Raw genomic sequence first — 26630 nt, 5'->3', positions numbered from 1 at the left:
GTCTCCCGATCTGACCCCCTTAGACTTTTATCTTTGGGTCATCTGAAGGCAATTGTCTATGCTGTGAAGAAACGAGATGTGCAACACCTGTAACTACGGATACTGGAAGCCTGTGCTAGCATTTCTCCTGCGGTGTTGCTATCAGTGTGTGAAGAGTGGGAGAAGAGGGTTGCATTGACAATCCAACACAATGGGCAGTACATTGAACACATTTAATAAGTGGTCAGAAACTTGTAAATAACTCATGAAAGAATAAAGTTACATTAAAACCAAGCACATCATTGTTTTTCTTGTGAAATTCCCAATAAGTTTGATGTGTCACATGACCCGCTTCCTATTGAAAAAACAAAAGTTGGATTCAAAATGGCCGATTTCAAAATGGCCACCATGGTCACCACCCATCTTGAAAAGTTTCCCCCCTCACATATACTAATGTGCCACAAACAGGAAGTTAATATCACCAACCATTCCCATTTTATTAAGGTGTATCCATACAAATGGCCCACCCTGTGTGTGTATATATATATATATATATATATATATATATATATATATATATATAGTCCCAAATAAATGCAGCACTACTTATCTAGTCCAGCAAACAATGGTGGTGCCAGCATCCAAAAAAGACTCGATCAAAGTCCTCCATAGACAGAAACCAAAAACAGACGCAGCACTCCAAAAAAGTGTGATTTAATATCTCATGTCAGCATTACAACGTTTCAACTCCTCCTGGAGCCATTTCAAGCATGCTTGAAAATGGCTCCAGGAGGAGTTGAAACATTGTAATGCTGACATGAGATATTAAATCACAGAGTTTTTTGGAGTGCTGCGCCTGTTTTTGGTTTATATATATATATATATATATATATATATATATATATATATATATATTATCTGAGATATTATATTAGGTTTTTTATTGTATTGTTTTAATATAATGGATTAATAAATAGTGTTGCTCGCGAACATCCGCAATGCAAATTTTATTTGCGAATATCGCATATTCGTGAATATTCGCGAATATAGAACTATATATTCGCAATTACGGATACTCTTTTTTTTTTGTTTTTTTTTTTCACAGTACGCATCACAGTGATCATCCCTCTCTGCTTCCAGCTTGTGTGGAGTAAAGAAGGCTCTAATACTACTGTGTGAGACTGGCGTACGAATTTTCTCATATGCAAAAATTAGCATATGCAAATTTTCGCATATGTGAATTTTCGCGAATGCTAATTTTTGCATATGCCAATTTTCGCATAAGCCAATCTTCGCATATGCGAATGTTCATTTATGTAAATTTTCCCATATGCGAAAATAAAATGCGAATATTACAAATATGCGAATTTAGCGAATATATGACGAATATTCGTCCATATATTCGCGAAATATCGTGAATTCGAATATGGCCTATGCCGCTCAACACTATTAATAAAGATGCATGATGTTTGTACTTTGGCTCTGTTTTGTTTGTTGTTTTTGGATTTTGTATTTTATTAGGTAAACATGAAGGGTCTATAGACATTAGACCTTATTTTTAACTACAGGTTTAATATGGTCTAACCTTCTAAATACTAATTATAGAGCTGCAATCCATTAAGAACTTATCAATTGCTAAAAACTTACAATACATAAGACTTATTCCATCAGTTCTATTTTGTACATGAACTTAAGGGCTGATTTTCAGGTATCAAGTAAGACTTTTTATTTAAAGCATACATCTCAATGATCAAGAAATCTCTACATAGAAAGGAATGCCATGGACATTGGCTTTCTCGTCACTCAACATCTTCCTTTTTTGGCAATTTTAATATGAATATTTTTCTTTCTGAAAATAAGAACATAATAGAGACATCAAGTGAGAACAGAACATGCTCAGACTTTGAATAAGCTGCCTATTCACATCATTATTGATGAACTGCTAATAGGCCTGTCAAGGTTAATCCCACATGACAGGTGTTGTTCTTCTCATAACCTTTATAAACCTTCCAGTTTGATCAAATGTCAAGGGAAAAAAAACGGTAACATAATAATGGTGTCCTGATTCCATTAAATTGCTTTTTAATAGGCTCAACAACCAGATCATTATTGAAATCAACTGTAATGCATGCTAATGCAGAGAAGGCAAAGAGAAGCCTCATACAGCATCCACTTCTCCAGCAGATGGATAGGTTAAAGGGGTACTCTTGTGGGAATGTTTATTTTTTATTTTTTTTATCAACTGGTGCCAGAAAGTTAAACAGATTTGTAAATGACTTCTATTAAAAAATCGCAATCCTTCCAGTATTTATCAGCTGCTGTATCCTACAGAGGAAGTTGAGTTGTTCTTTTCTGTCTGACCACAGTGCTCTCTACTGACACCTCTGTCCATGTCAGAAACTGTGCAAAGCAGGAGCAAATCCCCATAGCAAACATACACAGTTCTGGACAGTTCATTAAATCGACAGAGGTGTCAGCAGAGAGATTTGTGATCAGACAGAAAAACCTCTTAAGGATGCAGGGCGTACCTGTACTCCCTGCGCCCGGTCCTGGTATTTAAAACGGGGTCGCGCCATGACTTCCCATCATACGGGGTCGGTCCCAGCTGCTAATGATAGGGCTAATAGCGCATGGTACAGATAATTGTGCCACGCGCTATTAACCCTTCAGATGCAGTGATCAAAGTTGATCGCCACGTCCAAGACGAAATTAAAAGCTTCTCGGCAGCTCAATCGGGCTGATCGGGACTGTCGCGATAAAATTACCATGTCCCGATCAGCTAGGATGTAAGCGGAGGCACCCTTACCTTGCTCCGTCATGTCCGATCGGCATTTGATTGCTCCAAGCCTGAGCTACAGGCTTGAACAATCGAGCCCCTAGAACGCTGATCCATGTAGTAAAAGATCAGTGTGTGTAGTGTTATAGCCCCCTATGGGAGCTATAACACTTTAAAAAAAAAAAGTGAAAAAAAAAAAGTTAATAAAGGTCATTTAACCCCCTACCTAATAAAAGTTTGAATCCACCTCTCCCCCTTTTCCCATAAAAAAAACAAACTGTGTAAATAAAAATAAACATATGTGGTATCAGCGCGTATACAAATATATCATTAATTAAACCACACAGTCAATGGCGTACGCGCAAAAAAATTCCAAAGTCTAAAATAGTGTCGTCAATAGAAAAAGTCAATAGAAAAACGGTACCGATAAAAACTTCAGAACACGGCACAAAAAATTTGCCCTCATACCGGCCCATAAGCAGAAAAATAAAAAAGTTATAGGGTTCAGAAGATAATCATTTTTTACGAATAAATTTTTCCTGCATGTAGTTATGATTTACAACAAAATCGACAAAATCAAACCTATATAACGGAAGCCCCCAAAATTTACAAAATTTAATTTTTTCTTCAATTTTGTCGCACAATACATTCTTTTCTCGTTTCGCCGTGGATTTTTTGGTAAAATGACTAATGTCACTGCAAAGTAGAATTGGTGGTGCAAAAAATAAGCCATCATATGGAATTTTATGTGCAAATTGAAAGCGTTATGATTTTTAGAAGGTGATGAGGAAAAAATGAAAATGCAAAAATGGAAAAATGCTGAGTCCTTAAGGGGTTAAGGACCAACGGTGCACCAGTATGCTTGTGGGAATTCTGGTCCCCGCTGCTCACCGGGCAGGGACCGGACCGGGATGCCTGCTGAAATCATTCAGCAGGCACCCAGTGCAAACCCCTGGGGGGGTCCTGAGACTGGCGATATGTGGCAATTCCAGGTCATATGGGTCTCCGGTGACCCAGAAAAAAAGGGGGAATGGGGCTGTCCAAGACACACACGATACCCCGGAAGGGATAGAAGTGAGGTGGCAGGGGTGCCACCCCTCCTATCCCTGCTATTGGTCGGTCAGAAGCGACCGACCAATAGCAAATCGGGGGCTGGGGGGGTTAAAGTTTGGTTCCCCCGCTCTGCTCACCCATGGCACTCCGGGCAGAATAGGGGAGCTGTGCACTGTGCTGTGACCTGTGTTCAATTACCGGCAGCGATCGACAACGGCAGCGGGTGGTAACGAGGTGCGGCTCCCTGGTGCAGACAACAGAAGTCGGTGAGTTGTTGCCTAGCAACATCTGGAGGGCTAAGTTTAGAGACTATACTATACAGTTTTGCCCTCCAGATTTTGCAAAACTACCACTCCCAGCATGCCCAGACAGCTGTTTGCTGTTTGGGCATGCTGGGATTTGTAGTTTTGAAATATTTGGAAGGCTACCATTTGGAGATCACTGTGCAGTGGTCTCTAAACTGTGGCCCTCTAGATCTTGCAAAACTACAACTCCCAGCATGCACACACAGAAGTTTGCTGTCTGGGCATGCTGGGATTTATCGTTTTGCAAAATCTGGAGGGCCACAGTTTAGAGTTCACTGTGCGGGGGTTTGTAAACAGTGGTGTTCTAAATCTAGCAAAACTACAACTCCCAGCATGCACAAACAGCAAATGGCTGTCTCACCATGTTGGGAGTTGTAGTTGCGTGCCTCCAGTTTTTGCATAACTACATCTTGGCGATCAGTGCATGCTGGGAGTTGAAGTTTTGCAACAGCTGGAGGCACGCTGGTTGGAAAATGCTGAGTTAGGTAACAGAAGCTAACTCAAGGTTTTACAACCAGTGTGTCTCCAGCTGTTGCAAAAGTACAACTCCTAGCATGCACTGTCTGTCAGTGCATGCTGGGAGTTGTACTTTTGCAACAGCTGGAGGCACACTGGTTGGAAAATGCTGATTTAGGTAACAGAACCTAACTCAAGGATTTCCAAACAGTGTGTTTTCAGCTGTTGCAAAAGTACAACTCCAAGCATGCATGGTCTGTCAGTGCATGCTGGGAGTTGTAGTTTTGCAACAGCTGTAGGCTTTACCTCCCCATCCCCCCCCCCCCATGTGAATATACGGGGTACATTCACACAGGCGGGTTTACAGTGAGTTTCCTGCTTCAAGTTTGAGCTGCGGCAATTTTTCCTAGCGGGAAACTCACTGTAAACCCCCGCCCGTGCAAATGTACCCTAAAAACACTACACTAGACAAAAAAAGGGTAAAACACTACATATACACCCCTTACACTGCCCCCCCCAATAAAAATGAAAAACATATCATACGACACTGTTTCCAAAATGGAGCCTCCAGCCACTGACTGTCCAGGCATACTGGGAGTTTAACAACAGCTGGAGACACCCTGTTTGGGAATCAATGGTGTACAATGCACCTATGTACACCCCTATGCAACCCCTAATTTAGTTCTCAAATTTGCATGGCGCTCTCTCGCTTTGGAGCCCTGTCGTGTTTCAAGGAAACAGTTTAGGGCCACATATTGGGTATTTCCGTACTCGGGAGCAATTGCATTACAAAATTTGGGGGGCTTTTTCTCCTGTTACCCCTTATGAAATGGAAAAGTTGGGGTCTACACCAGCCTGTTAGTGTAAAAAAAAAAAAAAAATTACACTAACATGTTGGTGTTGCCCCATACTTTTTATTTTCACAAGCGGTAAAAGGAAAAAATGAACCCCAAAATTTGTAACACAATTTCTCCTGAGTATCGAAAAAAAAAATATAAAAACATATGTGGGCATAAAATGCTCTGCCTGCGCAAAACAAGACTCAGGAGTGAGAGCGCACTATGTACATTTGAGGGCTAAATTGGTGATTTGCACAGGGGTGGCTGATTTTACAGTGGTTCTGACATAAACGCAAAAAAATAAACACCCACATGTGATCCCATTTTGGAAACTACACCTCTCACAGAACAAGGGGTATAGTGAGCCTTAACACCCCACAAGTGTTTGATGAATTTTTGTTAAAGTTGGATGGGAAAAAAAAAAAAAAAGAAAAACTAAAATACTGGTATAACCTTACATTTTTCATTTTCACAACGGAAGATAGGAGAAAAAGCCCCCCAAAATTTGTAACCCCATTTTTTCTGAGTTAGAACATACCCCATATGTGGATATGAAGTGCTCTGCGGGTGCACTACAATGCTCAGAAGAGAAGAAGCGCCATTTGGCATTTGGAGAGAAAATTTGTCCGGAATTGAAGGCCACGTGTGTTTAGAAAGCCCCCAAGGTGCCAGAACAATGCACCCCTCCACATGTGACCCCATTTTGGAAACTAAACCCCTCACGTAATGTAATAAGGGGAACAGTGAGCATTTACGTCCCACAGGTGTCTGACAGATTTTTGGAAAAGTGGTCCGTGAAAATAAAAATATTTTTTTTTTCATTTGCACAGCCCACTGTTCCAAAGATCTGTCAAATGCCAGTGGGATGTAAATGCTTACTGCACCCCTTATTAAATTCTGTGACAGGTGTAGTTTCCAAAATGGGGTCACATGTGGGGGAGTCCTCTGTTCTGGCATCATGGGGGCTTTTAATCACACATGGCCCCCAACTTCCATTCCAAACAAATTCTCTCTCCAAAAGCTCTATGGCACTCCTTCTCTTCTGAGCATTGTAGTGCGCCAGCAGAGCACTTGATGTCCACACATGGGGTATTTCCATACTCAGAAGAAATGGGGTTACAAATTTTGGGGACATTTTCTCCTATTACCCCTTGTAAAAATGTAAAATTTGGGGAGAAACCAGTATTTTAGTGCATTATTTTTTTTATTTATTTACACATCCAAATTTAACGAAAAGTCGTCAAACACCTGTGGGGTGTTAAGGCTCACTGGACCCCTTGTTTCGTGCTTGAGGGGTGTAGTTTCCAAAATAGTATGCCATGTGTTTTTTTTTTTTTTTTGCTGTTATGGTACCATAGGGGCTTCGTAAATAAGACATGCCCCCCCAAAAGCCATTTTAGCAAAATTAACTTTCCAAAATCCCATTGTCGCTCCTTCCCTTCTGAGCACTTTACATCCATATATGAGGTATTTCCTTACTCAAGAGAAATTGGGTTACAATTTTTTTTTTTTTGGGGGGGGGGGGTTCTCCTTGAGTCTACAAGAACATGCCAGTGTAAAAAATGAAGATTTTGAATTTTCTCCATCACTTTGCTGCTATTTCTGTGAAACACCTAAAGGGTAAACAAACTTTCTGAATGTCATTTTTAATACTTTGAGGGGTTTCATTTATGGGTATTTCTAATATGAAGGCCCTTCAAATCCACTTAAAAACTGAACTGGTCTCTGAAAAATTCAGATTTTGAAAATTTCGGGAAAAATTTCAAAATTGCTGCTGAACTTTGAAGCCCTCTTATGTCTTCCAAAAGTAAAAACATGTCAAATTTATGATGCCAACATAAAGTAGACATATTGTATATGTGAACCAATATGACATTTTTTGGAATGTCTATTTTCCTTACAAGCAGAGAGCTTCAAAGTTAGAAAAAGGCAAAAGTTTAAAATTTTTCATGAAATTTTGAAATTTTTCACCAAGAAATTATGCAAGTATCAACAAAAATGTACTGCTATGTTAAAGTAGAATATGTCATGAAAGAACAATCTCGGAATCAAATTAATAAGTAAAAGCATCCCAGAGTTATTAATGTTTAAAGTGACAGTGGTCAGGTGTGCATAAAATGCTCTAGTCCTTAAGGTGAAAATGGGCTTGGTCCTTAAGGGGTTAAGGAATTCAACATGTCAAGCACAATTGGATTGAATGTATATCCTGACAAATAGGGGACTATTTTTTTTTCACCATTTTTTTCAGTTATTACTTCTTAACCTGTTTGTTGGCAGACTGGATCTTATCGCCAGGGACAATCTGAATACTTACATTTGTTCTGCGCAGAGCAGACATTCGTTGTCATATGTATGTTGATCACTGCCACATACAGGATCATAATTCCGTGGGCATCTTGATGGCACTCCAACATCACAGTTAGGCTGTAAAAGATTTCCTCTTGTTACTACAACTTATTCTTGTTCCCGTAAAAGCAGTGTACATTTACCAACAAATCTTCACAGTCTCCTTCAAGATAGGGGGAGATTTATCATTGCTTATTAGTGTTGAGCGGCATAGGCCATATTCGAATTCGGGAATATTCGCGAATATATGGACGAATATTCGTCATATTCGCGAATATTCGCATATTCGTAATATTCTCGCTTTATTTTCGCATATGCGCATATTCGCGTGTGCGAAAATTAACGTTTGTGAAAATTTGCACATACAAAAATTAGCATAAGCGAAAATTCGCGCACCAGTCTCACACAGTAGTATTAGAGCCTTCTTACACCACATAAGCTGGAAGTAGAGAGGGATGATCACTGTGATGTGTACTGTAAAAAACAAAACAAAAAAATGAATATTCGTAATTCCGAATATATAGCGCTATATTCGCGAATATTCGCGAATATGCGATATTCGCGAATAAAATTCGAATTGCGAATATTCGCGAGCAACACTATTGCTTATGTATGACAAATTTATCATACTATCCCAGGGAGATGATAAATTTGACGCAAAAAAAAAACTATAAATCTCTTCAGATCACCATTTTGTACGTTTCCTCCTCTACCCTGCAACTTTTCTGCTCAAAAAGTCTCAGTTATGACTTTTTTAAAAGTGGTCTCCAAAGGTATTTTTGTAAGCCAGGTCTGACCTAAGTTTGACTTACGATATTTTGCAGGGGGTTTGCCTACATTCAAAAGTCACACTTCATAAATTTTTGACCACTGCAAAGTACAAAAACTGAAAGTTGCTTAGGTAAGGCTGTTTGCTCTTTGTGTTCACCCACAAAAGTCGCAAAAAAAAAGTACTTAGGCGCACATGCAACATTTTGTGCACCCGGTGTAAGAAAAAAAAAAGCTCTAAATGCAATGAAAAATCTCCTCCAAGGTGATCATGGTTTCAAATATGTGACATGAAAACATAACAGTTGTAACACTTTTACTTTTTATGACCAATAGAATCGAAATGGATGGTATTGTTTTAATAAATTATTATTATTATCATCCATAATGACCAGATCAGAACACATTTTAGATCTGTTAAGTTATACAATTTAAAGACCAGCCATTCATCACACACCTTTATTGTCCATGTTAATCCTGTTATGGTAAAATGTCATTATTGCCTTATTTACCCACTTTATGCATGGTACTGCATGTATATAGTCTTCTTTATTTTTATATTTTTTTACAAGATAAGCTTTCTTAAAACACTATCAAGAAACCCTATTTTGTGTTTAGTTGGAATTGTTATCTTTACATGTACGGAATATTCATATTCCTTACATATTCCATGCTGGAATGTGGCAGATGCAGAGTGGTTCAAATCGTAAACCTATTTATCTTCCCATAGAGAGGAGCAGATTTTAGATCTATAAAGTTACACAATTTAAAAGACACATGTTATGGCTTTAGTACACACAAGTGACATAAACACTTGGTTGTTGTTACTCACACTTGGGTGAAGACCTTCCAAATGAAGTGATAATTGACAACTGTTTTGTATTTTGTTTTCGTCTCCACCTTCCAGAAACCATAGCTTTTAATTTTTTTGGTAAATACAGCCATATGAGGGCTTAGTTTTTATTGGTCAATTTATATTTAAAATGTTACTATTTATTGTACCATATAATGTATTGAAAAAAACAAAAAAATATATTATTTGTGGGGTGAAATGGAAAAAAACACAATTGTGCTTTATTTTTTTAAGTGCTCACCGTGGGCTCTAAATGTAAAAATTATTCTGTACAATTATGGTATCGCCATGGGGGATGTCTCAAAAATGTCTGAAAAAAAAACTGCCTTTGTTGCTTAAAGGGGTACTCCGGTGGAAAACAATTTTTTAAAATCAACTGGTGTTAGAAAGTTAAACATAATTGTAAATGACTTCTATTTAAAAATCTTAATCCTTCCAGTACTTATTGTGTGTGCACATGACGGATTTCCTCCTCAGGTTCCTCAACATTGTCTGCTTCAGGTGCCTGACCGCTTGTAACACCACCTCCCACGCCACTCTCCTCATCACTACTTGCCCACCTAGTAGAGGAAGCGGAGGATGTCTCCTCTCCTCCACTTCTTGGCTGGGCAGTAGCTGCTGACTATCCTCTAATAGATTGTCCTCACTAAATAGAAGAAGATACTTCTATGGGGGAAGGAACAACAGAGGACAAAGGTAATGGGAGGACAGGGAGTGCTCCTGGGCCATGCCTACTGAGGGTTGTGTCTGAGGAACCCACCGACTGTTGAGTGAGGGTCTCAGATGTCACTTGTGAGGAAGTGGATGACCGAGTTAACCAATCGATGACCGCAGATGGGTTGCTGGTCGAGACAAGACCGCTAGCTTATACTGGGAGCTCAGGCCTCTCGCTGCGACTCCTGCTGCCACTCCCCCCTAGTCTGCTGCGACCTCTGCCTGATGAATTTAGGCCTCTGCCACTCCTCTGAGCACATCCTGGCACTTCTCTGCCTTACATACTTAGTGCATATATGAAGGCAGTACAGTACACTCCCCTATGCTTATAACAGTATTTCTCTACAACACCAGCAGGTGTGTATTTTTGGCTGGCCTTTCGCAGTATTTAGACCCTTAGGACTTTAACAGGAACAAAATGGTACACCACTTAGATGTACGTATGTGGTATGCACTTATGAGGGGAGGACAATGCGCTCGAGTATGCTTAAAACAGTATTTGTCTACAGTGCCAGAAGGTGTGTACTTTCGGCTGGTCTTTCACAGTATTTAGGCCCTTAATACATTAACAGGAACAAAATGGTACACCTCTTAGATGTACGCACAGGTTACACTTAATATAGGACAATACGCTTTTAGTGCTTTACTCACCCTAACTGGCTGGCTACTATTTGCTTTTCAGTTGTTGTACACACCAGTGCTGCAGCACACAGTCGCTGTGTACTACATCCAAAAGTGCACTTTCTCTCTCTGTCTCACTTCCTTCCCTATCAGTGCTTCAGGGCTGGATTTGGGCTTGAGGTGAATCGCTGCTGTAAAAAAGCTTTTCGGAGCAACACACTGCTCTCTTTCCCTCTCTACAATAGAACACTGATGTGACTGGGAGGTGAATCGCTGCTGTAAAAATGCTTTTCTGTGCAACACACACTGCTCTCTGTCTCTCTCTCTCTGCAATAGAACGCTGATGTGACTGGAGGTGAATCGCTGCTGTAAAAATGCTTTTCTGTGCAACACACACTGCTGTCTGTCCCTCTATCTCTCTCTGTAATAGAACTCTGATTTGACTGGCCGCTAGATAGCTGCCGATTATATAGGGCTGTGACATCACAGGGGTGGCTGGCTGCTGATAGGCTACATGCTGCATGTGATTCACGGTCATCCTGCCGTCTCTTGTTCCCGCCTTCCCAGTATTCCTTGCCCCATGTCCTCACATGTAGATCCGCCATTTTAGATGCTCGGCCCCTGGGACCGGGACCGCACTAAATGGAGTTTAATGAAGCGATTCGCATGACCGAATCGCGGCGATATTCGCATTCATTACAAATCAAATTTTTTCCTGAAATTCGTAACGAATTTGGATTTTTCAGATTTGATCATGCCTAAAGGCTAGTCTAAACCAATATTTCTCACATGACAAAAAAGAATTGTTACAGTAAAGTAAATTGATTTACCTCTCTTCCTTCATCTGAAGCAGAGTTAGACTTCACAGTACCTGCAATTGCATAGAAATCATTATTGCCATATGTCACTTGTCCACCAATACTGGTGATCTCTATTAGTTTAGGTAAAATTCTAGCCTCATCATTAAAAAGAATACAGGCAGTCGGTTACAATTTTACCATACTAAAGTACATAGTTTCACTTTAAAAGATTAAAAATAAATACTATAATGTATGTAAACTGCAGTAACTGATGACTTACCTAAAAGAACACACAGAAGAATCGTTACCAGTGATAGGATAACTTTAACATTCATGTTGGTAAGTAGTTGTTTTTTTTTAACGTGTAGAAATGTTCGGCTGTAATACAGGAAGTCTCGGAGAATAATTCACAGGTAAACAAGTGTCTCTTTTATAGTATATCTTATCTGTGGTCAGGTTACTTTAGTTACCTATTAACAAAGAATCTACAGTATAAACTACGCAATCAACATCACTGTGCATTGCATGGTGGGAATGTTGTCATGAAGTGTGACTAAACCGAAATTAGGAAATGATGTAATGAAATAAGACAAAGTATAAAATGTACCATGTTTGTCAACTGCTGCAAGTTTTCTCTATAACAGTGCTCCTGAACCAGCTACAATAGTCAGTAAGGTGCATTGATCTGTTCCACCCACCTACGAAGCGTATTCAAGTGGCACCTATATACAGTGTTTAGAGCTGTTAGGCAGTGTTTTAAACTCGTTTAGGGGCTTATTTCATTGCCGATTCAAGTCGAACCGAGCCAAACCGAACTCACAATTTTTGAGTTCGGCGAGTCCGGTGAACTGATCTTTTCAAAAGTTTGCTCAACTCTTACCATAATGATGTTCCATTCAGCAGAGCAGAAATGGTTCTCAAAGATCAGGACTGGAGAGCACTATGTCTTCCCCTTGATTGACTTCAGTATAAGTACAATGGCGTACTACTAGTTAATAAAGAAAGGAAGTGAACGCATTCATTAACCAAGTATCTATTAATCCTTTCAAAACAACCTGGTCAATATTTTACCAATGTATATCATTTATAACAAAGATTAATAGCTGGCACTGCTTCACAATGTACTTGTGAATGATCGCTGGAGTGCGCAGATGTAATATTGTACAATTGCTCTGGTGGGATTGCATGTAGTGGAAAGAAATCACTGAATGGCACTCACCACTGTGAACGCACCTGCATGATCCCCTTTATCCGTTGATGGCGGAATAAAAGAAAATAAGTGAAGATTGAAAAAATAAGTGGTGAGTGTCATTCAGAGATTTTTTTCTTTTTGGTGAATATTTTACCAATATCATCACGCTTCAGATACTGTATAATACACGATAGTGGTGCTACTTTATATGTAGTACACCACACCCCCCTTCCTCCCTGTTCCTGAGATATAGGTCTTTGTAGCTGTCTGTCAGAGGGGCAGGAACATGATATGGGCTGCAGTGACTGGGGCATGCATATTTAATGTTCAGGGGAATATTTTCAGGGCTGGCTGGGCTATATGACCTGTTACAGTCACTACACCGAACACAGCTTAACACAGGCCACATTATAATCACAGTTCCCGTATCTCTGATGGATTACCTCTATTGTCAGAGTGGCTACAAAACCCTATATCTTAGAAATGGGTAGGCCTAACAACATGCTGTAAAAAGGTGTATGATAAGCCAGGCTTGAGCAATCAACCGTCGATAACATTGATCAATGCAATGCTATAGAATGGCATTGATCAGTGTATTGAATCAATGTATTGCATGTTATAGTCCCCTATGGGAGCTATAACAGTGCAAAAAAAGTGAAAAAAGTGAAAAAAAATTAGTTAATAAAGAAGATTTTGTAAAAGTCTGAATCACCCCACTTTTCCCATTTAAAAAAGAAAACACTGTGTAAATAAAAATAGAAATAAACATATGTGGTATTGCCGGGTGCGTAAATGTACAAACTATAAAAATATATCATTAATTAAACCGCACAGTCAATGGCGTACGTGCAGAAAAGTCCAAAATAGCGTATTTTTGGTCACTTTTTACACCATAAAAAAATGAATAAAAAGCGATCAAAAAGTTCGATCAAAACAAAAATGGTACCGATAAAAACTTCAGATCACAGCCCAAAAATTGAGCCCCACACTGTCTCGTATGCAGAAAAATGAAAAAGTTAGGGGTCAGAAGATGACAATTTTAAACGTATTAATTTTCCTGCATGTAGTTATGATTTTTTTACCCAAAAAAATGACACCTCTACTGTGTAGAAATGGAAGCCCCCAAAAATTACAAAATTGTATTTTTTCTTCAATTTTGTTACACAATTATTAAATTCATTTTTTTGCTTTCGCCGTAGTTTTTTGGGTAAAATGACTGATGTCATTACAAAATAGAATTGGTGGCACAAAAAATAAGCCATCATATGGATTTTTAGGTATAAAATTGAAAGGGTTATGATTTTTAAAAGGTAAGAAGGAAAAAACTAAAGTGAAAAAACGAAAAATGCAATGTCCCTAAGGGGTTAAGATAGGCCTTCTCAGCCCGAAGGAGATTCTTTGCAGATGATCTGCCAGCTCTTGAAAAATGTGCGCCGCGGCAACTCTACTGGCCTCCGACCCCATCTTGGGACGCTTCAATCTAGTGCTTGCCTGTTCAGTCATATTGCTCCATTCACAGACTCCCGGCAAACTGTGGAGGTCCAGCAGGGCTGCTTCTTCTATGCAGGACTTCGAGAAAATGGCCGTCGGCCGGAAGTGTGTCAGCGGTGCAGAGCTGATTTCCGCTTCCCCGGCAGCAAGGAATGGATCTTCACAGTTCCACTTTGGATTCGACACAGCAACGTGGCTTCCACACAGAGGGGTGGGACCCTGACTAGCGCAGGACATGTTTGCACGCTTCCCCTGCACATCTTTAACCCTTTCAGGTACAGGCAATACTTTGTGACGTAGCATAGCTTCAGATCTGATTTTACACATGGTTGGCACAGTACACAATTCACAATGGCAGATAACAGTCTTTTCTTCACCTCCCCCTCTATTTCACAAGCGCCTCGGAATAAAAATTTTTACTGACAAAGTCCTGTACACTTTCTGGTGCACTTTTTGTTCGCATTCGAGTGCAAATTTTTGTCAATACTGTTCATACTGGGGGGGGGGGGGTCTTTTTGCAGAAGACACACACCCCTATCCTGTTCATAGGATGTCAAAAGTTGTGGTGAGGGTGTGATGAGGGCAGATGGAATTACCCTAGGGGCAGATAGAATTAAACGCTTGTGTTTGTGACGCCAGGGTGTGGTTTTACCCCTATACCACCCGAAGGTATACCGCTGGATCCTGGGCTAGGCACAGGGGCAAATAATGACTCTGATGCCAAGTTATGGAACAACAACAGCTTTACTGAGTGAGACAGGTGTAACAGTCTATACAGCTTGACTAGGCCCAAGAAGGTGATTAGTGATGAGCATATTCGCTGTTCGTTCTCTTTTTTTTTTTTTTCCATTCGAAAATTTGTAATGAAATGCGCCAGTGACTTCAGGGACCACAGGGTTTGCTGGGACTTATAGTGGACTTGGAAAATTTGATGCAGGTCCACGCTGACGTGAGACAGACTTGACTTGGACTGACTTGACTGAGACTGAGACTGACAGACTTCACCCAGTTGGTTTTGACTTGGACCTGGGGGGTAGTGGACTTTTGCATTTGTGGCTGCATGGTAGACTTTAGGCCTCCTTAGGACACCAGACACTCTCTCCTGACTTGACCTCACTGAAACTCAGCTAAGCAGGAAAAGAGAGACTGAGGAAGCTCTACCCAGGGCTAACATGGGGAAGACTCAGGAGGGGTCCCATAGGTCACCCTGTAGGTCAAATGGTCACTGGTACCTTCCCTGGTTACAATCACATGACAACCACACTTAAAGGTATATAAGATTATAGGTACATTACACCATATAACATAGACACTTAGGGGAATACATAAGACACAAGTACAGGGGGAGGGGGGCCCAGGGGTCACGGAATGGAGTCTGCCAGACAGGGCAACAAAGATACAGGGGTGCAACTCCTGTACTTGGCCATCACAACATAATAAAGGTCGCACACCATATTACTGACTTGTGATGTACTGTACATACTGTGCACTTTGAAGTGATGTATTCAGCCAGGTGTTTAGACATTATGAAATGTGACTTCGTGAAACAGGTCTTATCATCAAAAATGTTCTCATTTCAATACTGAAGCGGCCAGTGAGTAAATATTGAATGAAGTAAGGTGCTTACTTAAGTTATCTTATATAGTTATTTATTTATACTAGGTGTCATGTATAAAAATGACAAGATAGGGAAAAAGTGCAATGACTATACATAGCGTCATTCACAGCCCTGTAAAATAGTTTCTAACAAAACTTACTAAGGTTGGGTTCACACCACGTTTTGTCCATATGGGGAACGATTCGGATCCAGCCCCCATCTAATTCGTGTGATCAGCTCATTTTTGCCCTGTATCCAGCTTTGTGACCGGACCTAAAACCGTAGCATACTACAGTTTTAAGTCCGGTCAAAAAAAAACCCTAGCTGGATTAGGTGACCGTATTAACAAACTGCGGTGTGAATGCACCCTTAACAATAGTTTCTGGCATGCTGTGGTGTGACCCTGGAGAGACTGGAATAAAGGGAGGTTTTTCTGATACACTTTGTTCACCGCACACAGTGTACAGCCACTAAAGTTCAGCAGTTACCTATATCTAAAAATAGATTTCTCCTATAACAGCCTGAAAAAGTACAAATATAATCTGATTGGTTACTATAGGCGGCTGTTTTTTTCTTTGCATTAACAAAAAGAAGGTGATACAATGTACAATGTTAATGTTAAATGGGTGAGGACAGGCATGCAAAGAGAGATGGGGCTTGGCTTTTGTAAAAAAATAATAAATAAAAATGGTACAATGTTTTAGGGTTGTTTGGACAATGGGTTGCAATTTCTTGCAGCTCCACCAGGATGTTTTGCTTTGTCTGGCTATGGCTGTATGCTGAAAGTTGAGATATGCGATATACAGTTAGTGCCAGCGAGACACATATGGTGTTGTAGGTGCACTATGCTACAATCTGTGACACGTAACTGCTGAGAGGAAGACTTAGGAAGAGATGATAAGGACATTTGATGCCAACAGGGGAAAGAGATGGTTTGCTAAAGGTTCTGTTGTTGGGCTGTGAATTAGTAAAGTTTGGGCCTGTTACAACTGGAAAGGTGTACAGAAATTGTTGCAGGTATGGATCTCAGGGGTGTTGGTGGATGGCAGATGGCAAGGCATGCCAAATGGAGAGATTGGCAGGGAACTGGAGGCCGGACTTTAGACACCGGCCTAAGGAGAGCTGCAGAGATGGTTTCCATTTTTTGGGGCACATGTATTGAGAGTAATTGGTTAGCCTGTTTTGCAAAGCAGGTCTTTGTTTTTTTTAAAACACCATTTAGGGGAAAACGGGCTGTCTTGTAGACAAGTGTGAATAAAGCCTTAAATCCCATAAAAGGAATATCACGTTCCTACGTTTAAATTCTTCTTATTTTTTTCTCGATTTTCAAGCTTGAATCTTGCAAAAGACATTAATTCAGTAGAGACATCACAGAGACGGCAAGCTGCAGACAATGCCCTCTTACTCATGGGTTAAGTCGTGTTATGGTGGAGTGCTTTCAGTATGTGCATTGTCTGCAGCTTGCCGTATCTGTGATGTCTCTACTGAATTAATGTCTTTTGCAAAATTTAAGCTTGAAAATTGAGAATAAATGAAAATAATTGAAACGCAGGAAATACAAAACAGTCTATTTTCCCCAAAATGGTGTTTTTCAAAAGTATTGTGCATAGGAACACAGTGGAGTTCCTGAATTAGGGGTTGGTGCTTTAACCAAAAATGCAGGCAGGAGTAGCATAGTACACTTGGTTGCTATAAAGTAGGGCTTTGTTATCATGAGGGTGGACAGGAAGCTAATCTATCTATGAATGGCTTGTGAGACAGGGCTCGGCTCTATTACAGAGAGTGGTTTTGCAGTGTTCTTTGTAGGAAATCAATGAAGAGTGCTGACTAAATGTATATGCATAATATACAGTATATGCAAAATGTAGAAAAGTTCTAAGGGGTGAATACTTATCTAAGACACTGTACATGCTGTCCATTCATATATATAGAACAACAGAGAAAGTAAAGCACTTTGTGAGTGGTTCTGGCTCAGAGTATCGGAGCAGAATTGGGTATATAGAAAGATGGTCGTATGAGGCAACCCTTTTTATATGGCCACATTTTCATTCCATAGGGGATACATCACTGGCAGCATCCATTTTGGGCACTAAATGCGCGTGTATGCCGTTTTTACATCATAGTATATGGCCATCTTGGCTTATTAAGGTGCCATCAATTAAGACATTTGGTCATTGTCTCCAATCCCGTAAGAGCACTATTCTATTTGCATGTTAGTCGGAGGGCTCCCTTAAGTCAACTGCTCCATATTCTAGTCAATCTTATTTTGGCATTGCATATCCTTTATGGTAGATTTTTTCTTTAAGACAATGGTCATCCTGTTCACCCATTTTAAACCCAATAGAGTGTGGATGAAAAGGAGACCTATAAAGGGTCACTGAGTACAATACATTCCTTCGGTCCAGAGATATGTCCTTCTGAAGATCTGCTTATATTTACTCTGACTTGTGCGCTGGAGGCAGGTCAGCCAGCTCAATTTGAACATTAATTGTCACTGGTCGCGTGAGCGCTTAGTCGGTGCAACCCATTGTATTGGGTTTAGTGTGGGTGAACAGGATGGCTGTTTTCCTTTAACCCCTTAAGGACTCAGCCCATTTTGGCCTTAAGGACTCAGACAATTTAATTTTTACGTTTTCATTTTTTCCTCCTCGCCTTCTAAAAATCATAACTCTTTTATATTTTCATCCACAGACTAATATGAGGGCTTGTTTTTTGCGCGACCAGTTGTCCTTTGTAATGACATAACTCATTATATCATAAAATGTATGGCGCAACCAAAAAACACTATTTTTGTGGGGAAATTAAAATGAAAAACGCAATTTTGCTAATTTTGGAAGGTTTTGTTTTCACGTCGTACAATTTATGGTAAAAGTGACGTGTGTTCTTTATTCTGAGGGTCAATACGATTAAAATGATACCCATTATTATATACTTTTATATTATTGTTGCGCTTAAAAAAAATCACAAACTTTTTAACCAAATTAGTACGTTTATAATCCCTTTATTTTGATGACCTCTAACTTTTTTATTTTTCCGTATAAGTGGTGGTATGGGGGCTCATTTTTTGCGCCATGATCTGTACTTTTTTTTGATACCACATTTGCATATAAAAAATTTAATACATTTTTTATAATTTTTTTTTTAATAAAATGTATTAAAAAAGTAGGAATTTTGGACTTTTTTTTTTTTTTTTCGTTCACGCCGTTCACCGTACGGGATCATTAACATTTTATTTTAATAGTTTGGACATTTACGCACGCGGCGATACCAAATATGTCTATAAAAAATGTTTTTTACGCTTTTTGGGGGTAAAATAGGAAAAAACGGACGTTTTACTTTTTTATTGGGGGAGGGGATTTTTCACTTTTTTTTACTTTTACTTTTACATTTTTTTTACATTTTTTTTTACACTTGAATAGTCCCCATAGGGGACTATTCATAGCAATACCATGATTGCTAATACTGATCTGTTCTATGTATAGGACATAGAACAGATCAGTATTATCGGTCATCTCCTGCTCTGGTCTGCTCGATCACAGACCAGAGCAGGAGACGCCGGGAGCCGCACGGAGGAAGGAGAGGGGACCTCCGTGCGGCGTTATGAATGATCGGATCCCCGCAGCAGCGCTGCGGGCGATCCGATCGTTCATTTAAATCGCGAACCGCCGCAGATGCCGGGATCTGTATTGATCCCGGCACCTGAGGGGTTAATGGCGGACGCCCGCGAGATCGCGGGCGTCGGCCATTGCCGGCGGGTCCCTGGCTGCGATTAGCAGCCGGGATCAGCCGCGCATGACACGGGCATCGCTCCGATGCCCGCGGTTATGCTCAGGACGTAAATGTACGTCCTGGTGCGTTAAGTACCACCTCACCAGGACGTACATTTACGTCCTGCGTCCTTAAGGGGTTAAAGGGGTACCCTGGAGGGGGAAAAAAATGTCAAATCATTTGGTGCCAGATGTGTAAATGAATTCTACTGAAAAATCTAAAGCCATCCAGTACTTATCAGCTACTGTATGTTCCAAATGAAGTTTTGTAGTTCTTTCCAGTCTGACCACAGTGCTCTCTGCTGACACCTCTGTCTTTATCAGGAACTGTCTGGAAGAGAAGAGGTTTGCTATGGGAATTTGCTCCTGCTTTGGACAGTTCCTGACACAGACAGACGTGTCAGCAGAGAGCACTGTGGTCAGACTGGAAACACTATACAACTTCCTCTGGAGCATACAGCAGCTTATAAGTACTGGAAGGGTTAACATTTTTAAATAGAATTCATTTACAAATCTGTATAATTTTCTGGCACCAGTTGATCTGAAAACATTTCTTTTTCTTGGAAGTACCAAATCCTAAGAGGACTATCCATAGATAGCTGTTCAAAGTACATATCTTGGGAAATACAATATAACCTCTAACATTATTTGTCTCAAATCCCATTTATGTTTGGTGATGTATTTACAGTTAACATTGTAATCTACATAATATACATTAAGTTAGTATACATTTATTTGTTAAAATATAAGATGAATTGAACTTTCCAAAGGTCAAGAAAATACATCTACGATATAGGTTTAGTAATGTTATATGCAATAGTCAAATCAGACAACTGGAGACAAATGATGCCGAATAGGCTTTATTACACATAAGTATGCAAAGAAATAGCATGGTAACCTCATATTACTCATGAAGAAAACATAAATAAAAAAAAACATCTCAGATTCATTGTCTTTCAACCTAAGTGCTTTGTTCCTGAAATTAATTTTTTCCTAGAGAAAAAAACACAAAAAAACTTTTATAAACTGGTACATGATATGTTATATTATACGAAAACACATGATATGTTATATATAGAAAACAGGAAATAAACTTGTCCACCCTGTTAATCTACAGCAGTGCTTCCCAGTCCGTCTGCCTCCAGCTGTTGCAAAACTAAAACTTTCAGCATGCCCGAACAGCCAAAAGTAGTTAAATAGCACACAACAAAATAGAAAAATAGTTTATAATTTATGATTCTATTATTTGCTGTTATTTAACGGGACAGCCATCTTGCCTGTGCTGATCTTAACAGTACTTAGGGAGAAGCTTTACGGCAGCTATGTGAACTATTGAAATCTGGAAGCTGGAGCTGACCTATGGACTACTATGGGAGAGTTTTTTAAGGCATGCTCTGTAACCTGTGCCTAGATCATTGTGCAGGGAGGGGAGCTGTTACCTATTGGGGGAGATTTATCAAAACCTGTCCAGAGAAAAAGTTGCCCAGTTGCCCATAGCAACCAATCAGATTGCTTCTTTCATTTTTAATAAGGCCTCTGCAAAATGAAAGAAGTGATCTGATTGGTTGCTATGGGCAACTGGGCAACTTTTTCTTTGCACAGGTTTTGATAAATTTCCCCCATTGTGAATAGCGAATCCTTTGTTGTCTATACATAGGTGTCACTTGTCTAATTCCTCACAATAAGGAAAATACTGAGAATTGTTCAACATAAAAACCTTTTTTAAACAGCAGGTTATTTTCTCACAATACAATGACTTTAAGGAATGAGTTGCTTGTATTTTTATTTATTTTTATTTTATTTATTTATTTTTGTAAGAGTTCCTTTACTTCAGCTAAAGCTATTGGTCTGGGTGTATAGCAAGCTTGGAAGTGTATATACAGACGCATGTATTTATCAATCATGTGGAAACTATAAGAGAGATATGTGTGTATATATATATATATATATATATATATATATATATATATATAACCTTTTTTCTAGATAAGAGCTACTTTTCATACTTTTTCCAAGAAAGCATTAAATAGGCAATTGCAAAAAATAAAAAAAAAAACATATATCAGTGAAGATAAGGCAGTTGCTGACCACTTGAATAGCTCCTGCTCTATTTTTCATTTAGAAGGTGGCCTTTAAAATTATAATATGGTTGGACATAGCATTGCTTCTAGTTGTAAGAGTTTAGCTCCAGCATTTATAGAGGCAAATGTTCTAGGAAAACTTCCCTGATTAAAGCTAAATTAGGCAATGGATCCAGATGGTATTCACTGTAGATGTACAGAACTCTGATATGTATATGCTAACTGCCTGTGTGTGTACTTTCCTCCTCTACACCCTGCATGATCTGTAGAGCGTCCCCACTGTCCCCACTGATCTGCTATGTACAGCTCCCTCCCCCTAGAGTAGATAGAACTGACACAGCCATGTGCAGCTAAATTCATCAGAAAAAAAGAGGAAAAGACTGGGTAAAGTTAAAAATAATTGATAATACAAATCTGCCTTCAGGAGTAATACCTTTCATCTTGTTTATGCTTTAGAGAGAGGATGGTATGGTTGACATTGTCTACTATATGCATGTGTGGTGTCCCGGTACAGGACATGTCCTCTCCCTTTTGTCTGGTGTCCCCTCAGCCAGAGTCTCTCCAATCTAATGGGCTCTCCTGAAGGGCTAACCCCTAGTCGCCTCTTAATATTGTAATATTTAATGTATATATTTATAGATGTTATTAATCTAGGATATCTATGCATAGGACCTTAGAGGTCACATGCCTTTGATTTATGTTATGCTATGGTTTAAGGACCTTTGGGTCATGTGATATACCCAGAGTTCCAGAGGTCAGGACTGACAGGTTTGGCTATCCAATGAGCTTTGTCCCGCCCTCTTAATATATATAAGGGGCTGCTGACACTAAATTCTCTCTCTTGTTCCTTGCACTTAACCTCTTCAGGACATAGGGCGTATGGATACGCCCTGAATCCCGAGTCCTTAAGGACCGAGGGTGTATCCATACGCCCGTGGGAATTCCGGCCCCCACCGCTAGCCGGTTGGGGACCGGAGCGGATGCCTGCTGAAATCATTCAGCAGGCATCCCGGCATATCGCCCAGGGGGGTCATTATGCCCCCCCATGTCGGCGATCGCCGCAGATCGCTGGACAATTCAGTCCAGCGATCTGCGGCGATTCCGGGTCAATCGGGTCTCCAGTGACCCGGTGACCTGGAATTACTGGCTGTTCGGGGCCGTCTCTGACGGCCCCGAACAGCCAGAGCCTGCAGGGGTGAGGTGGCACTGGTGCCACCTCACGATCGCCCTGATTCGTCGGCCGGATTACCGGCCGACCAATCAGGGCGCCTGCTGCGGGTGTCACTCCCGCACCCGCTCCGCCCCTCTTCTGGAGGACGTGAGCGGGTGCGGGACGTGCACCCCGGGTGCTGGGGACCCCGATCCCCGGCGCCCCTGTTGGGATCGGGGCCCCAGGAGCAGCTGCGGCGGCGGGACTGACCTGCAGCGTCTGGATCGTTGGAGGTGAGTGACAGCCTCCTGCTGTTGCTTAGCAACAGCTCCCAGCATGCAAAAAGGGCATGCTGGGAGCTGTAGTTATGCAACAGCAGGAGGCAGACCACCACAACTCCCAGCATTCCCTTATGGGCATGCTGGGACTTATGGTTTTGCAACAGCTGCAGGCACATTTTTTCTATGGAAAAGTGTACCTTCAGCTGTTGTGTAACTACAACTCCCAGCTTGCACAAACAGCTTAAGTGCATGCTGGGAGTTGTAGTGGTGCATCTGCTGGTTGCATAACTACAACTCCCAGCATGCCCGTTGGCTGTCGGTGACTGCTGAGAGTTGTAGTTTTGCAACAGCTGAGGGCACACTGGTTGTGAAACTCAGTTTTTTTTTACCTAACTCAGTGTTTTACGACCGGTGTGCCTCCAGCTGTTGCAAACTACAACTCTCAGCAGTCACCGTACACCATGCACCGTACATGCTGGGAGTTGTAGTTTTGCAACAGCTGGAGGCACACTGGTTGTGAAACACTGAGTTAGGTCACAAACTCAGTGATACATAACCAGTGTGCCTACAGTTGTTGCAAAACTGCAACTCTCAGCAGTCACCGACAGCCAACGGGCATGCTGGGAGTTGTAGTTATGCAACAGCTGGATGTCCCCCCCCCCCCAATGTGAACGTACAGGGTACACTCACATGGGCGGAGGATTACAGTAAGTATCTGGCTGCAAATTTGAGCTGCCGCAAACTTTCTGCTGCAGCTCAAATTGCCAGCGAGAAACTACTGTGAACCCCTGCCCGTGCGACTGTACCCTAAAAACACTACACTACACTACCACAAAAAATAAAATAAAAAGTAAAAAACACTACATATACACATATCCCTACACAGCCCCCCTCCCCAAGAAAAATGAAAACGTCTGGTACGCCACTGTTTCCAGAACGGAGCCTCCAGCTGTTGCAAAACAACTCCCAGTATTGTCGGACAGCCGTTGACTGTCCAGGCATGCTGGGAGTTTTGCAACAGCTGGAGGCACCCTGTTTGGGAATCACTGGCGTAAAATACCCCTATGTCCACCCCTATGCAATCCCTAATTTAGGCCTCAAATGTGCATGGCGCTCTCACTTTGGAGCCCTGTCGTATTTCAAGGCAACAGTTTAGGGTCACATATGGGGTATCACCGTACTCGGGAGAAATTGTGTTACAAATTTTGGGGGGTATTTTCTGCTTTTACCCTTTTTAAAAATGTAAAATTTTTGGGAAAACAAGCATTTTAGGTAAAAAAAATTTTTTTTTTTACATATGCAAAAGTCGTGAAACACCTGTTGGGTATAAAGGTTCACTTAACCCCTTGTTACGTTCCCCGAGGGGTCTAGTTTCCAAAATGGTATGCCATGTGGTTTTTTTTTGCTATCCTGGCACCATAGGGGCTTCCTAAATGCGGCATGCCCCCAGAGAAAAATTTGCGTTCAAAAAGCCAAATGTGACTCCTTCTCTTCTGAGACTTGTAGTGCGCCAGCAGAGCACTTTTCACCCCCATATGGGGTGTTTTCTGAATCGGGAGAAATTGGGCTTCAAATTTTTAGGGGTATTTTCTGCTATTACCCTTTTTAAAAATAAAAATTTTTTGGGAAAACAAGAATTTTAGGTAACATTTTTTTTTTTTTTTTACATTTGCAAATGTCGTGAAACACCTGTGGGGTATTAAGGTTCACTTTATCCCATGTTACATTCCCCGAGGGGTCTAGTTTCCAAAATGGTATGCCATGTGGTTTTTTTTTGCTGTTCTGGCACCATAAGGGCTTCCTAAAGGTAACATGCCCCCCAAAAACCATTTCAGAAAAACGTACTCTCCAAAATCCCCTTGTCGCTCCTTCCCTTCTGAGCCCTCTACTGCGCCCGCCGAACACTTTACATAGACATATGAGGTATGTGCTTACTCGAGAGAAATTGGGCTACAAATACAAGTAAAAATTTTGTCCTTTTACCCCTTGTAAAAATTCAAAAATTGGGTCTACAAGAACATGTGAGTGTAAAAAATGAAGATTGTGAATTTTCTCCTTCACTTTGCTACTATTCGTGTGAAACACCTAAAGGGTTAAAATGCTGACTGAATGTCATTTTGAATACTTTGGGGGGTGTAGTTTTTATAATGGGGTCATTTATGGGGTATTTCTAATATGAAGACCCTTCAAATCCACTTCAAACCTGAACTGGTCCCTGAAAAATACTGAGTTTGAAAATTTTGTGAAAAATCGGAAAATTGCTGCTGACCGTTGAAGCCCTCTGGTGTCTTCCAAAAGTAAAAACACGTCAATTTTATGATGCAAACATAAAGTAGACATATTGTATATGTGAACCAAAAAAAATGTATTTGTAATATCCATTTTCCTTACAAGCAGAGAGCTTCAAAGTTAGAAAAATGCTAAATTTTCAAATTTTTCATCAAATTTACGGATTTTTTACCAAGAAAGGATGCAAGTATCGACAAAAATTTACCACTATGTTAAAGTAGAATATGTCACGAAAAAACTATCTCGGAATCAGAATGATAACTAAAAGCATTCCAGAGTTATTAATGTTTAAAGTGACAGTGGTCAGATGTGCAAAAAACGCTCCGGTCCTTAAGGCCAAAATGGGCTCCGTCCTGAAGGGGTTAAAGAAAGCACAAGTCCTCAATTCAAGCAAGGCCTGAAGCCTTATCTTCCGCAGTCACTAAACTGTGAGTTATCCAGCTCAAAACTACTAAAATCCTGTGTGACTACTGCAACTCAACTATCTTCAAATCAGTAGCACAGTGGCTAGCAATCAAAGCTCATTGATATTTAAGTCCCAGCAATCCTGTGAGGAACCTGAACTACGGTCCTCTATACAAAGACTGTTTTGTTACCTGCAGTTGCATAAAATATGCAGTAAAGTTTATTCCGGTTTTCATCAATTTCTGCTGTGGACATTGAATTATTTCTCTCTACCGTTTCTGGGACGGTTGGCGGTAGGACCATTACTCTAAAGAAACTGCATCCTGGCATCACGACAATATAGGGTTAATACCAACATACCCTACGCTATTAACTGCACCACCTAGTCACCACACCTGTATAGTTACATGGTTCATAAGGTTAAAAAAAAGACCACAGTCCGTCAAGTTCAGCCTATATCTCTAATAAGTTCCTACTGAGTTGATCCAACGGAAGGCAAAAAACCTCATAAGGCTGATGCCAATTGCCCCATACCAAGAGGGATGATGCCATCCAGACTCCAATATGTCATCAGAATAAATCCATGGATCAACATTCTGTCCCCATAAATATAGTATCCATAACCTTTAATGTTATTATTATCCAGAAACATGCCCAGGCTCCTTTTAAACTGTTCATTGTAACCACTTTCTCTGGAAGGGAGTTCCAAAGTCTCACTGCTCTTACAGTAAAGAACCCCAATCTGTGCTGGTGTAGAAACTTTCTTTCCTCTAGAAGTAGAGAATTCCCCCTTGTCATAGATGCAGTCCTGGGTATAAATGTATCATGGGAGAGATGTCTGTACTTCATTCTGATTTATTTATACTA

The 26630-nt window shown here is 40.5% G+C and overlaps 1 protein-coding gene across 1 annotated transcript; it reads right to left on the bottom strand.

The window, feature by feature from the left end:
* Nucleotides 1–1692: 1692 nt before the first annotated feature.
* Nucleotides 1693–12425, bottom strand: LOC130367058 (serine protease inhibitor Kazal-type 1-like). The gene is made up of 5 exons (XM_056569439.1): nucleotides 12391–12425; nucleotides 11791–11888; nucleotides 11541–11581; nucleotides 7723–7832; nucleotides 1693–1828 (listed from the first exon to the last, which is right to left on the bottom strand). The coding sequence occupies exons 2-5, from the start codon at nucleotides 11843–11845 to the stop codon at nucleotides 1783–1785; spliced, it is 252 nt and encodes an 83-aa protein (XP_056425414.1). The 5' UTR covers nucleotides 11846–11888; nucleotides 12391–12425; the 3' UTR covers nucleotides 1693–1782.
* Between the last annotated feature and the right edge of the window lie 14205 nt (nucleotides 12426–26630).

Source organism: Hyla sarda, chromosome 4 (assembly GCF_029499605.1).
Source record: "Hyla sarda isolate aHylSar1 chromosome 4, aHylSar1.hap1, whole genome shotgun sequence".
NCBI classification, from domain to species: domain Eukaryota; kingdom Metazoa; phylum Chordata; class Amphibia; order Anura; family Hylidae; genus Hyla; species Hyla sarda.
The sequence above is the reverse complement of the archived record's forward strand: the minus strand, read 5'-3'. Positions and strand labels throughout refer to the sequence as shown.

Coding starts and splice junctions, on each gene's coding strand:
- LOC130367058 (XM_056569439.1), bottom strand. CDS start 11,845: ATGAATGTTAAAGTTATCCTATCACTGGTAACGATTCTTCTGTGTGTT. Junction 11,582..11,790: donor TCTTCTGTGTGTTCTTTTAG/GTAAGTCATCAG, acceptor ATGCAATTGCAG/GTACTGTGAAGTCTAACTCT. Junction 7,833..11,540: donor CTTCAGATGAAGGAAGAGAG/GTAAATCAATTT, acceptor AATCTTTTACAG/CCTAACTGTGATGTTGGAGT.